At 43.8% G+C, this 14,894-nt stretch overlaps 1 protein-coding gene across 1 annotated transcript in view; it reads left to right on the forward strand.

Moving 5' to 3' along the window:
• Positions 1 to 4,859: 4,859 nt before the first annotated feature.
• The window catches only part of SLC35F1 (solute carrier family 35 member F1), a 352,348-nt gene continuing 342,313 nt past the window's right edge, over positions 4,860 to 14,894 (forward strand). The window contains exon 1 of the mRNA XM_032484774.1: positions 4,860 to 5,544. Within this exon, the coding sequence (XP_032340665.1) occupies positions 5,363 to 5,544 (182 nt within the window). The 5' untranslated portion in view covers positions 4,860 to 5,362. The remainder of the gene's footprint in view (positions 5,545 to 14,894) is intronic.

Here is a 14,894-nt window from a genome sequence, read left to right on the forward strand (position 1 = left end):
TAGGTCTATGGTAATATCCTTAAGACACAGTGTTAACTAATCCAACTTCTGGATTTCTCTTTATACAACATAATAAATTTCCTTCTGTGTGAACCAATTTCAGTCAGGGATTTCAGCTCCTAGCAGCTGGGTATGTCCGTAACTAAAGCAGCAGGATTATCTGCCCTCAAGGCAGTATGGACGCAGGAGTACCAGCTGGCTCCTAGGCTAGGTAATTCTCATATTTTCAGATCCCAACAGAAATCTGTGGCCTTTACACTGGTTCCACATAGAACATTGGGGCTATTTGTTGTTGTTTTGGAAATGTATGTACCTCAGTGATGGGTGACAGAGACATTATTTTAGGACTGAATCAGTATGAAGTAACCAGTGTTCACAGGGTCTTATGCCCTTGTAAAGTCAGCTCTGACTAAATTTTCCCTGAGAAAGACTGGTCTTCAGTAAGGTTTTTGGCCTCTTTAAAGTTTATTACCAAGTGGAGAATATGGCGTGTATAAGTCTGAGTCACAAAATAAGAAACAGGAGTTAGGTACAAAATTAGGAGCTCACTTGGGTTTCTGGGTAAACAAAAGTGTCACAAATGTATTTTTATGTATTTTGGGGGAAGAATAGTAGAAATGCTTTAAAAATAAAAAGAATTTATGAATAGAAGGGAAATTGATATTGAGTTGGAAGAAGACTGTTTGCCTTTCTAATATTTGACAATTCAGTTTTGAAAGATACCCACTACGAGATAACTTATTTCCACTGACTTTAACAACCCGTTGATGTTTATAACCCTAAAGGGAAAAAAAACTACTATATCCAATTGGATGAATAAGCTCAACCATGTTTAATTTTTGATTTGTAAAGTGAAAAAAAAAATGCTTACTATCTTCCTACCTTCCTCACTTTGTTGCCAAAGGATGTTAACTAGAAAATGATATCTCATCATTTATTATTTTATGTCATTTTATGTCAACCTAAAAGACATGAAATCTTTTTGTTAAATTGTAGCTGAATTTATCTGTTGGGAAATCGCAGTTTTATCAATGAGGAAAGGATAGACATCTACAGACAATGGAAGCACAATTAGCAAATTAATGAATCTGCCTATAGATTTACTGGGACAATTATTTGTTTGCTTAACTAAGAAACAGTTGCAGCTCTCTCTTGACAGTGACCTTGACTTTTCCCCTTAGCTGTAATCTGTCCAGGAAGGGGCTTTGACAACACCAAGAATTCAATAGAGAAAAAAAAATGTCAGGGTTACTCTTCTGTATTTTCCTTTCTTTTAGGAAAAAATAGTTATTTTTGTCAAATTTATATTTGCACATGGTTTAAGGAGTTGGTCCTACAAGGTTTGTTAAGCAAAACGGTAGTGCCCCTCCCCCTCCCCCATCTCCCCCTTCACCACAGACAATCGCTTTCCACTGCCTTAGGTGACTCTTTGATTTCTCACTATGGATGCTGTGGGTTTATCTTTCTATTTCCCTGTCCCCAAATGTACATAGGCATCATTTCATCCTTACCAATCAAATATAGTTGTACATTTACCCAGATTAAAATGCAGTGTCTGCACTGCTATGGCTCAGCAAACACTGCTGAGTTCAGACAATCAGTGAGCTGTGAGTACTTTTCACCTCCTGCCTGAACAACTCCCGGTTATCACTGGAGTTCAGAACGACTGTTTTCTTAAATATTCTGTTTCACTTGTTGTTAAGACAGACCCATTTTAATCCTTTTCCCGTTCCCCTCTCTGCAAATTTCCCACCAGCCTTGCTTTCTTCTCTTCTGGATGAATTCAATTACGTGAATGAAGCTCAGAAGCTCTATCATTCTAGGTGCCTTTAGTAGTGTGTGTTGAGGAGATTCAAACAGACCTAGGAGAGAAAAAAGATTGAGAGAATGGCACAGGGAAAGTCTAGGGGGCACTGGGTGTCTGTGGCAGCAACAAGCAATTCCAAGCAACTGTTGAGCAATTTGGGGAGAATCATCAGTCACTTTTGGAGCATGACTTTGAAGCTTTTATCCGATACAACACACAGGTGCAGTCTAAACAGATGGGTCAAAACACCTGGTGCCCTGGGGTCTGAATCATGGACCAAATTCCACTCATCCCTACATGAGTGGAAATGTCTTCAAAATGAGCGACGTTAGAGAAGGTGTAGCTGAGAGTCAACTTATGCTCCTTAAAGGAATTCGACAGTGCTAGTGTGTGTCTTAAGTGAAGCTCAGATGATGTAAGGGTGAGAGTGGAATGGAAATTTCGCAGTAGTGTTGTGTCACTAACCACCACTGGTCAGAGAGCAGGTTCACCGAGCAGTCCGGTATGACCCTGTAATCCACATGCCACCACTAAAAACTGCATACTGATCCCCAGCTGACAGCCTTCATCCCTTTTCTGTTTGTTGGCATCTCACAGAGGACAGACTTTGAGGCCCAGGAGGCAGCAGGAAAAAGGGAAATAAGCCTTCCCCACATCTTTCCTATTTAATTCCTTGTCAGACACACCACTTGACCTTCACACCTTTAATACCTGTTTCCCTGTCTCTCAAATGCTGTTCAACTCCTTTTTAGGAGATGCTCATGATACACAGAATTGAAGGTTGGGAAGCAATCTGATGTTGTATCCCCTTATAAGAGAAACATAAGGCTTGAGACTGCTTTTAGGTCTTTTCTCAACAGCAAGATTGAAATTCTACATCTCTCATCTTGGTCTCTCCCATCTTGGTTTTCTCCCTTCCTGACTCGGTGTGATTTAGATCATTTGCATTCAGTGGTCCCTCCAGAGGAATACCTGGTGCAAAGGCTGACACTGAAGTGCAGACACAGCACGGAGTTGTGACGTGCCAAAAATATTGAAAGGGAAGCAAGCCAAATGTGCAGGGAGAGGCCACTGAAGCCACCAGCCATTCAAGGCAGACACCTGAAATGACCATAAATGCTGTTTTAATAGAGAGACTCCTACCATGATTTGCTGTCGCTTTCCGCTGAAGTGCAGTTTATTCACGTCTCCTGCATATGGTGGGTCCTCCAAGGGCAAACTCATTATGAACTATTCAAATCTTAATGCCCATGAGGTTACAAACCTTGGTCCTGTTTGTAGCAACTCTTCAGAGTGTCCTATACAAATCTGAGGAGGAAAACTCTGAGAATGAAAGGTGGTTGAGAAAGAACAGGACAGCGTGTTAATTATAAAAGAAAAAATGTTCTAATTTGTGTTAATTTTGGTAGAAAAGGACCTCAGGGATATTTCAGGTGGTAACTGGGTTTTACATAGATTGAAATATAGATTAGAGACTGTTTTTGGATAGCTGTTTCCTCAAACGCTTAGTGATTTTAAAAAGGGGCTCCCAATATTGTTAAAGGATTGGACTTTTTTTTTAATTTTGGGGGGGGAGGTAATAAGGTTTATTTGATTATTTATTTACTTATTTATTTGTCCATCTCTTTTGTTTATTTTTTTGGGGGAGGTAATTAGGCTTATTATTTTTTTTTATGGAGGCACTGGGGATTGAACCTAGGACCTCTTGCATGCTAAGCAAGCATACTCTACCACTGAGCTATCCCCTCCCCACTATTGGCTTATTTATTTTTTGATGGAGGTACTGAAGATTGAAGCCAGGACTCTGGGCATGCTAAGCATGCAGTCTACCACTGAGCTATGCTCTCCCCTACTGGAACTTCTTAACCAAACAAGGAATCTCATATGTTTATCCTTTCCTTTCCCTTTCCCCCTCTGTTAATCAGACATAGTCCATTCCTTTCTTGAGTGTTACTTTCTCCTTGACCCCCTTCTCTGTGGCAAATCCTATCACCAGTATTTTTTATTTGCTGGTTTCCAGTGCTTTTGGATTCAGTGGCGGTATCAGCATGCCTTTCTGTAGACATACTTATCTAGTAAACATATTCAGGACAAATAATTCCATATACTGAACTGAAATGGAAACATTTTTACAGTATGTATTATTTTTCACTGTAGAATCCCTATCCAGGCAATCTAGATAAAGGAAAATGTGAAACATCTCTCTCTCTTAAGAGTCAATCATTAACTGGGATCCGGATCAATATGTCTAAAAGATGCCTGAGACAGATAATCAGTTTCCTTTGGTAGAAATATGGTGTTCAGATGTAAGATCTCTGAGCCAGATACACAGTGGTTTTCCCTTTTGAGAGTGGCGATCTCTGGTCCCAGCACCACTGAAGAAGCTGTCAGGGCCCCCTGCTGGGTGGTTTACCTCCTTTAACTCTTACAGCACCACGGAGAGAAGTAGCTCCGTTGCACAAAGAATGTGTCTCAGAATTCAAGTAAATTGCTTAGGGAGTCTCTGCTAAGTTTTAGAGCCACGATTGGAACTCAAATCTGCTTACACTCCTTTCACAGCGCTATGAAACGGAGACTCTGAGTTGGTCTGATAGGCTTTTTCCAGCTCCCAGAATGAATTCTTTGTGAGAAGTTGTTTCCCCTCCAATTCCCTCCAGGCCCTTCAGGTGACTGTAGGTGTAATATTTATGGTACTCGAGTTTGGGTTTGTAATCCCGGGCGGGCACCGGTCTCAGCATCCTGTCGCTGTCCCAGGATGGTGGTGCTAGTTTCTGCGGCGTCTCGGCAGGAGCAGGGAGACCCGCCAACTAAAGAAGATCTGTTTTCAACCCTACGGTGGGGAAAACCCACAGAAAACCGCCCCCCCAAACCAAAGTAAAACAAGACAATCACCACAACCCAGACCATGGGCCTCCGGTGGACCAGGGACTGGAGGGTAGGGGGCAACGAGGGACCTCGGGAGCGCCCTCTGGCGAGAGCAGAGCGAGAGTCCCCCGCCCGGCCCCCCCTCCTCGCCGCCGCCGCGGCGCCCCCGCCCGGCTCTCCGGGTTCACTCTCGGTCTCTCACTCCGCGAGACACAGACGGCAGCCTTCAGAGCGAGCGGGGGACACGCTGAGGCGGCGCCTGCACAACTGCCGCCGCTCGCCCCGAGAAGACTTGGGCACCGGGAGAGAAGGCGAAGCCCGGAGCCCCATTCCCTCTCTCCGTGGGGGTCTCCTGAGCTGACAGGCCGCTGGGCGCCCCCGCGCGACACCCTTCGCAGCCACTTCGCGGGGCGTGCCAGGACTTGCGGACGCGGCTCGGAAAGAGCCTGGGCGGGAGGCGGCGGCGGCGCGAGGGTGCGCGCACTGGGACTGGAGAGGAGTGAGTGGCGGGCTGGGCGGGGGCGGCGGCCGTAGCCGCGGGTGCCTCGCCGCCTCGCCGCTCGGCCGGCAGCACCGCCTCCCCGGGCCGCGGCCGCCCGGCCGAGTCCTCCGCGCATTCCCGGGCCCGGAGCCGGCGCACAATGCGCCCGGCCGCGTTCTGATAGCCGCCGCACCACCGCCTTCGCCGCGATGATCCCCCCTGAGCCGCAGCAGCAGCAGCAGCAGCTGCAGCCGCCGCCGCCAGCCCCGCCGAACCATGTAGTGACCACCATCGAGAACCTGCCGGCCGAGGGCAGCGGCGGCGGCGGCGGACGCCTGTCCGCCTCCTCCCGGGCCGGCGTGCGCCAGAGGGTCCGCAAAGTGCTGAACAGGTGAGCGGCGGCGGGGGCGCGGGGCAGGGGCTGCTGGCGCCCGCCTGGGGACCTCTCCGTCCTCCGGGCGGCCCGAAGGCCCTTTGGGACGGACAGAGTCTCGGCGGGGGAGAGGGAGGAGAGCGGGAGACGACGCGCCCTGCGCAGGCGGAGAGGCCGCGGCAGCTTTGTCCCGGAGCGGGGAGCCCTGGACCACCCGGGCTCCTGCTGGTCCGAGGCGGGAGTTCGGGGAGAGGCGGGGTCTTGCCGGCCCCGCTGTTGTGTGTGCGCGCTCGCACCCTGGCACACGCGTGTTGCCTCACCTCCGTTTCCCACTCGTGCCCCAGCTTTGCGCCCAGGAGCCAGAAGGGGACCCGGGGGTGGCCGTGGCGGAGGCGGGAAGGCATGCGCCTGCCGGAATGGCGTGGAGGTCGCGGATCTTGCGCTTCCACCGGAGGTCTCCGACCCCCTCGCGAAGTGACTGGGTCTCGGCGGCAGCCCCGGCTGGCAGACGGGGGACCCACTTCTTTCGCCTGACGCTCCAGTTGCCGCTCCGACTCTTCCTGGCTGGAAGCAGGGAAGGGGCGGCTACAGGCCTGGGTCAGACCCACGCAAAGTGCAGAAATGTTGCGGGAAGGGTGTGCGGAGGAGGCACCTGGCTATCCCCAAGCCAGAGGAGGCGAACCCTGGTTGCCGGCGCCTCCAGTGCTGAAATCTGCGCAGTGGATGGATCAAGGACGAGGCATTTAGGTTGAGAACCCCATTTGATTTGAAGATGGGGTCCCCCTGGCGCCGCTGAGTCGGCTGTGATGCGAAAGGGACTTTTTCTACTTAAGTAACTTGAAATGGTTCAAGAGCTGACACTTAAAAATCACGTAGGGAATTGGTTCTGTGTGTTCTTATTTGGGTACGTGTGTGCTTTTCGATGCATCTGTTAGGGGTAACTCTTAAGGTTGCTCAGTTTATACAGGTTTCCGTGTGGCACTGTTTTGGGTAGCCGCGATTCCCCAAGGAATTGACCTCGAGTTCTTTGGGGCTTAAAGCTCTAGTGGGAGCACAAAATACGCGCAGTAATAGAAGCTTGAAAGGCTCCTTATTTTCGGAGTATGGTTTAATTTAGTTATATGAAATCTCAAACCATTCAAGAGCCCCTTGTGAAGACTTCACGTATATTAGCTTACTTGTGGGTACTTCTGCGTGTTTGCACTTACTGTCAAAAAGAAGAAATTCATTGTGAAGTGAGCCAAGAGTTGGTGATAGAAACTCAAGCCTTTACTTTACTTTGATTTGTAGTTTAGAATAACATCTTACAAAACATTACATTTAAAAGATAACGAGCCAGAATAAACCAAGAAGATACTGGCTCAGTACATGTTATGTGGGCTTCCTATCTTTTATGAGTACCTGTGGTTTTTTTGAATTGTAAGTAACTTGTCATTGGCTGTTTAAAATTTTATGCAAAATATGTTAATTATTCATTTCCCTCATCAAACTGGGAAAAAAACTGGTGCCACAGTTCATTTCTCTTTGCTTGATTATGTTATTATTGATTCTGTGCAGGGTATTTTTGATATTTCATGAATCTTAGAGTCCAGAAGAACAAAATCAATGAGGTAAGAGTGAGGGGACTTGGTTTGTTATCATTTCTCTGCCACTAACCAGCCCTTTGGCTTGGGGCAGAGATGTTCCCCTCCTTGGCTCTTGGTTTCTTCTCCTGTAAAATGTGTTTATAATACTCGTCTTACCTCTCTTACCATGGTTTTGAGAATTATGTGACATGATACTGAAGAAAACACTTGGGAAAGTGTAAAGCTTTGCACAGATTCATTTATTCAGCAGAATTCTGTTGTGTAAGGTGGGGTGGGCTGTGCAAACATCAAAAGCAAATTTAGTGAAGTCGTGGTAAATGGTGGGTAGAACCTTTTGTTTTACTAAGCCTTCAGGAAACTGTGACATGTGTTGTACTATTCCTAATTTATAGAGAAGGAGCATAGACTAAAAGGTTTTATCAGTGGTATTTCATGGAAGGTACATCTGTGAATGGAATCCTAGGGTTATTATGGCCTTTAGACATCAACTGAAACATTTAGTTGTCTTCCAGAGTTCTTCAGAATTTTCAGTGTTATATTTTGTATGGAGCAAATGGTCTTTCCTTAACCTTAAAAGATAAGAAGAAAATCTTTCTTTTAAGAAAGAGGGCCTTTGGTAAGGAGACTGAAAAAAAAAATCAGAATAAGTGTAAAAATCCTGGTGGCATAATTTTATTAGCATGCTGCTGGGCTTGGCTTTTGCTCCATGATTATGCCAACAGGAGACAGTGTTAGTAGTGGCTGCTGAATGATTGGGCTCTAAGAAAAAGCAAAAGCATCTGGGAGAGTGGAATTTTTGCATTCCTGTGCCTCGGCTTAGGTGTGGCTCCCCTCTGGTTTCAACCCTCCAGGTGTGTTGGATTTGTGAGTAATGGCTGCAAGGCTGGCCCATCAGGTGCCACCATATCTGAAGCATCTTTGTTCATCTTCTAAAAGCTAAAGATCACTTTTTCCTTCTTTTTCTTCTCCTTTTCCTCTTCCTCTTTCCTTAATACTTCTATTTCCTTCACCTCCCTTGCCCTATCAACCACTTATCTTCTGGGCTTTAGTTGTTTCTTTTCATCTGCTTCTGACATGCAGCAACTTAGCCGCTAGCAGAAAGTGACGTTGCAATTCTGGAAGTTTGGAGCCAATATGAAAAAATATCCTTCTAACTTTTTGGCATGTAGATACACTGTTGGCCACATTCTGTTGCTGTGAGCTGGGCAGTGGCGTCTCTTCAGTGACGGAGTGAGGCATTGCACCACTGCTGGTTACTCTTAGCATCCCACTGGGTCAAAGGGGCAGTGCTGAGAGACAGGATGGTGCGATGGGGTGAGGAGTTGTAGAGTGTGAGCAGCATAAGCCTGGTGAACTGCCTGCCACTGACTGGTCTATAACAATAACTACCTGCCAACCCAGAGGAGAAAATGCAAACACATATGCTATCTATATCCTGTGTACCTAGGGGTAGCAAAGAGAGAAGTACTGGTTGGTAATTAAAGGTGCTTGCTCTCAGGAAGCTTAAAATGAAAATACAGTGTTACCTTAATGAAATGTGTCTTACATTGCCCTGCGTCATTTTATTTCCTCAGTATAGCTCCCTATCTTTTCCCCTTTCTTTAAAAACTTGCAGAATTGGATTGGTGCATTTTCGTATACAACAAATAGGGCATTTCACTGATTGAATACTTCCTGTAAAACAATTAGATTATAAAAGTATCAATGGTTTTGGTGAAAGACGAGGTGCTAGAGAATTTTTTTTAACCAGTTAATGGGGTGTGTCACCTTCTTCTGCCCTGCCCGGTTCAAAATTGTTTTGGCAGTGGGATGCAAGAAATGCAAGATGATTTAAATGCTGGGATAATTGTTGCTTCTTTAATTCCCAGAGTTTTTGAATAATGTATTGATTCAAACAATGAAAAAATTATGGCAAACTCCTCTTCACTTATTTCTTAGCGTGGGATAGTATTTATTACCCTGCCACAGGCAAGCAAGATATGACAAAAAAGAAAATACTTCAAGGGCAACAGTTGATGACCCTCTCAGGGAAACTGCTGATACCAGCAGATTTCTTAGAAACCTAACAGGAGTAGGTACTGATCTCTGTAGTATCTGAAGATTTTTTCCTCTAAAATGATTCCTGAATGAAATGTTTGTGAAAAACAAGTGATAGCTTGTTTTGGTTTTTGCATGTGTGCGGTTTCACTTATCTTTCCCCACTTGAATATTATTTTCAGATCTTAACAATAATGACCGTGAATTTCCGGTTTTGACCCACTTTCTTCCCAATAAGAGATGCACCGTGTTGTCTTAAGTTATAAAGGGTTTTCTGCCTTTTTGAGTCTTGTAGTAAACAGTAGGATGGAACCTCAAGTGTGACCTTGGGTCTTTCATTCATTTGATTTGAAACTCACATTTTGTTTTATTTCATTAATTTTCTGATTTCTGAAACTCTTTTGAAGACTAACGAGCATTAAGGAGGATACGTAGGAGAGTTGGTAGCAAGCCTATGTAAAATCTATATCCATGTGGGAAGTTACCCTATATGCTGGGAGAGTATGTATATACAGCTTTTCTGAGTTATTGAGTAAGGTGGACTGAACACGGTGAACAGTAGAACAGCTGTCAGGAACAGAGTTACGCTTGAGCTAAATATTAGGTACACTTGATGAAGACATATATTATTGTTTAGGTGATCCTTTTTTTTAATCAAATAAGAAGGCTTTTGTTAAAAAATTGGTAGTGAGGCTCTTCCTCAAGCTGCTCCTTCTAACAGATGTCAGAATGAAAAGGGAAGACCAACTATTAATGAGGATGATTGATACAAAATATTCCAAATGGAACAGGCTGGTGTGATTAAGACCAGACATTTCTAAGATCAGTAGTAAACAAAAGATGTCTGAAGGATGCATTTATTTTTAACCAAAGGACAAAATTATAAAAATAAAAGATCATCCAGTATTTTTATTTATTTATTTATTTATTTTTTTGAACAGAGCTTGGAGAAATGAATGCTCAAATTAAGGGAATATTTGGTTTACCTCAGATAAAGATAGTGCATTTCCAAGGAAGTAATGTGTAAGAAAATGGACCTATCTTTATGTAATTTTTCTTTGACCTTTTACTCTTTCAGGATCCTTCAGTACTTCAGGGCCGTAATAAAAGATGTCTATTTTTACTGTATACTGCTATGGATGTAGATGATACAGGAAATTGAGTTGGCTGCCCATATAGTTCTAAAGTTACTTAATGGAAGAGCTGATTTATTATTTAATTGCCATTTCTTATGAAAGTAGAATGCAGAATGTGAATGTACCACCATCAGGTTTTAGTTTAAGCTTTCTCATTCATTTGAGTTCAGGCCAATGAGCATTCACTGTACCTTGTTCAGACACATTAATTCTTGATTATGTTTCTAAAAAAAAACACTCAGGAAGTCAAAGTCCAATAGACACAAGAAAAAAATATGCCATAATATTTGGTATATTTCTTGACTGTGGCATGAACATATACAAGTACACATTGATTTATTCTTTTTTCAAGGGCTAAAACCACATACCATAAAATTGACCATCTTAACCACTTTTAAGTGTACACAGTACAGTGGTGTTAAATGTATGCACATTGTTATACAACAGATCTCTAGAATTTTTTCATCTTGCAAAACTGAAACTCCGTATTTATTAAACAATAACTCCTCTTTTCTCTTCCCACTGACCCTGGCAACCAACATTCTATTTTCTGTTTCTAAGAGTTTGAATATTGTAGATCCCTCATATAAATTGAATCATCCAGTGTTTATCTTTTTGTGATTGGTTTATTTTATTTAGCGTAATGTCCTCAAGGTTCATTCATGCTGTCACAAGTGGCAGAATTTCCTAAGGCTAAATAATATTCCTATATATATATATACCACATTTTCTTTATCCATTCAACTGTTGATGGACATTTAGGTTGCTTTCATCTCTTGGCTGCTGAGAATAAAGCTGCAGTGAAAATGAATGTGTAAATGTCTCCTCAAGATTCTGTTTTCAATTTTGGGGGATAAATAGCCAGAAGTGGGATTGCTGGATCACATGTGAGTTCTATCTTTAATTTTTTGAAGGGCCTCCATACTATTTTTCATAACAGGACACCATTTTGACTTTTCACCAACAGTGCACAAAGGTTCCAATATCTCCACATCTTTGCCAACACTGTGTTTGTTTGTTTGTTTTTGATAGTGGCCATCCTAATGGGTGTGAAGTGATGTCTCTTGGTTTTGATTTGTATTTCCTGAATGATTAGTTATATTGTGCGTCTTTTCATATATACTTGTTTGCCATTTGTGTATCTTCTTTGGAGAAATGTCTATTCAAGTCCTTTACTCATTTTTAAAATTGGATTGTTTGGGAAATTTTTGTTGTTGAGTTGTAGGACTTCTTTATATGTTCTGGATATTGACCCCTTATCAGATATGTGACTTGCAAATATTTTCATTCCATCGGTTGCTTTTTCACTCTGTTGATTGTTTCTACATTCATTTGTTCTTAATCACTTATTGTGATTAAGATTGAGCCCTCTTCTGGAGGACATATACATATCAAAACATTATTCTTGATCTGAAGAACCTCAAAATGTAACTGGTAACTTGGCATAGGGACTGATACTGAGAATGAATAATTTTAATCTGTAATCTGAATGTTTATGTATAAAACTTAATTGCATGCTTCCAAATGTCTAGATACAGGAATAATAGAAATAAGTTGTTCTATACGTGATCCATATTAAACTTATTCTGTCTTTTACAGGCACTACTTGAAAAAACATACATTTTATATTATAAAATTTTACATCCTATGTTATTCTCATGATAACAATAGTTATTGTCATCTTGTTATAGGTAGAGAAACCAATTTTTACATTCACACAGCTAAGTGCTTTTAGAAGACTACAGAGGAAGGAGAGGCTAGGCTGGAGACAGGGCAGGAGGGCTCAGGGATGGCATTTGACCTTGGCATTGGAAGACAGTGTCTTAGGTTGGGCTGCTGTAACAGAATACCATTCTGGATGGCTTCAATGACAGACATTTGTTTCTTACAGTTCTGGAGGCTGACAAGTCTGAGATCAGAGTGCTGGCAGATTCTGTGTCTGCTGAGGGCCTTCCTGACTAGCAGACAGCTGTCTTCTTGTGTCTACACATGGTGGAGAGGGAGAGAGAGGGAGGGAAAGAGAGAGAGAGAGAGAGAGAGTAAGAGAGAGAGAGATTTGGTCTCTTCTTATACAGATACTAATTTCATCAATGGGGGCTCATCACCCTCATGACCTCATCTAAATCTGAATCTTAAGTACCTCCCAAAGGTTCCACCTCTGAGCACAATCTCACTGGGGAGTAAGGCTTTAACACATGAATGCTGGGGGGACATGAACATTTGACCCATAGCAGATGTGTAGGGTAGAAAAACATGCAAGAAGGGGGATGACAGAAGGGGTGAACCGAATATGGTGTAAGAGATCGGAGGAGGATTAAGTGTCCAGTTTGACAATATTATGTGTTGGGAGAAAAGTAGCAGAGTGAGATAAAGCTACAATTGTAAGATTGAGTCAGATAATGCAAAGCCTTAGACACTCTAAAAGGAGTTAGATTTCATTCTGTGGGTTATTATTTTTGCAGATTATTGAGTAGAGAAAGGACTTGATGAGAGGTATGCCTGAACATGATACGCTGGGCAAAATCTGTAGGACAAATGGAGAGGGGATGAACTGGGGTTTGGAGGATCAGTCACGGGGCTACTATTAGCCATTTAGGGGCATGGAGACAGAAGTCTAAATGAGATTGAGGCAGCCAGGATGGAGATGGAACTGCTGCAATTTGAACAGAATCTGGACAAGGTTCGGGGAGAGGGAGATTAGATTAGATTACTGGGGGGAAGGTACCCAACAGTGCCTATAGCATCACAGGTGTTTAATACTTGTTTGATGAAAGGTTATAAACTTGCTACAAGGAAAGTGTCTATTCACGAGGGCAGAAGAGACCTAGGGTGTTCCGTGACTATGTAGGTAGCCAGGAGGACAGCAGCAGCTACTGAGTGTGGTCTGGCTGCTGTTGAAGAATGGATTGAAAGAGAGGTAAATGGCTACTGGAGGAAAGAGATGTTGGAGACTTGGACTGAAGGGTAGCGACGGAGGTGGAGAGAAACGATTGTGTTTTGGAGTGGTTCACATTGGGAGGTAGAGTCTCTGGGATTGGGTGAGTGATTTGATGAGGCTGCTTAAGGAAAAGAAGAAAGAAAAACTCCAGTTTGGGGGGCTCGAGAAATTAGTTGAGCAATGGTGCTGTTGTCTAAGATGGGAAAGACAGGGAGGGGAACATGTTTGTGGGTGAAAAGTCAAGAGTTTACTTCTGGCAGGGGTGTCTAGTGGAAATATCAGATGACAGCTCTAGTACAGGATTTGGGGGAGAAATTAGGGGCTGAGGATCTGGATTTGGGTGTCACTGAGTGGTCTGGGATAAGATCATCTGGGGACATTGTGTCCATAGAGGAGAAAAGGGTTCCAGGGTCAATCTGGGGAGTGCATCAGCTTCTGAGTCAGAGGAGGTGGACCCAGCAAGGGAAATGGAGAAGGAGGGGTCTGAAGCAGGAGAGTGTGGTGTTCAGAAGCCTAGAGAAGGAAGTGTTTCCAAGGGGGGAAATAAGCCGTCCACATGCTGAGAGTAATTGACCAAGGGAAGGGCAGAGAAATGATCGGTGGGTCATCAACATAGAGAAACTTTGGAACCAGAACAGGCTCAGGTGGTGGTGCCAATGGAAGCTTGGATGGAATGATTTGGGGAGGGAATGTGAGGGATGGGGCGGTTCAAAGCATAACTTTAGAAAAGTTTTGCTGTAACCAGGAGCAGATTAAAGGGAGACTCTTTTAATAGAGGACATAATGCAAAAGGTCTGTGCTGATGGGAATGAGACAGTGGGGAGGGAAACACTGCATATGCAGGAGGGAATGGGATAAAGGAAGGCTGAGATGGTAGGATCCAAAGTGCAGGGGGAGGTGTTGGCCTTTGAGAGGAGCCAGAACACTCTCCTTGGTCCAGGAGGGGAGGGACCAAGTGTGGGTGTAAAGGAAGGTAATCTGGTAGATTTGGTGGTGGGAATAAAAGGTGATTCCTGTCTGGTGGCTTCTCTTTTTCTGTGAACTCTGAGGTCAGTCTGTCAATTAAGAATGAAGGTGCTAGGGGGAGGGGTGTAGGATATTTGTACAGAGAGAAGTGGGAAATAGTCATTTTGAAGAGTCAGAAAGGAAACATAACTAGAGAAATATGGTAGGATTTCAGGGTGGTGCTCTGCGCTTTCTTGACTTCTGTGGTGGGGAGGAGGTGGAGGGTGTGACTGGCAGAAAGAAGCTATTGCTGTTTAGAGACTGTCTTGGTAAGGGTTAACTCAGACAGATCTGGACCCTGGCAATGAGGCAAGAAAGAACCGCCAGTGAATTCAGCTGTGAAGAAGTCAAGATATTAGTGCATGACATAATTAGGGGAGCTCAGTAGCATTTTGGTCCTGATTATATTTGGGAGTGAGTGGGGTGTGAGAGAGAGAAGAGGGAATTAAACGTCATTTGGAGATTTTGTGTCTGGGCTCCTGGAGTGATGGTGTCCCCTTCAGAATGTGAGATGTTCTGTCTCAGGGAACTCTGACTTAAGTTTTGGGGGCCTCAGTTTTCGTATTTGTAAACTGGTTGAAATAATCTTAACCCTTTATTTCCCATTGCATTTTGGGGATTTTAAAGTGAAATAACATCCAGGGAGAGAGGGCTAGGAAAGCTGCC

The sequence above is a fragment of the Camelus ferus genome, chromosome 8, assembly GCF_009834535.1.
Source record: "Camelus ferus isolate YT-003-E chromosome 8, BCGSAC_Cfer_1.0, whole genome shotgun sequence".
NCBI lineage: Eukaryota > Metazoa > Chordata > Mammalia > Artiodactyla > Camelidae > Camelus > Camelus ferus.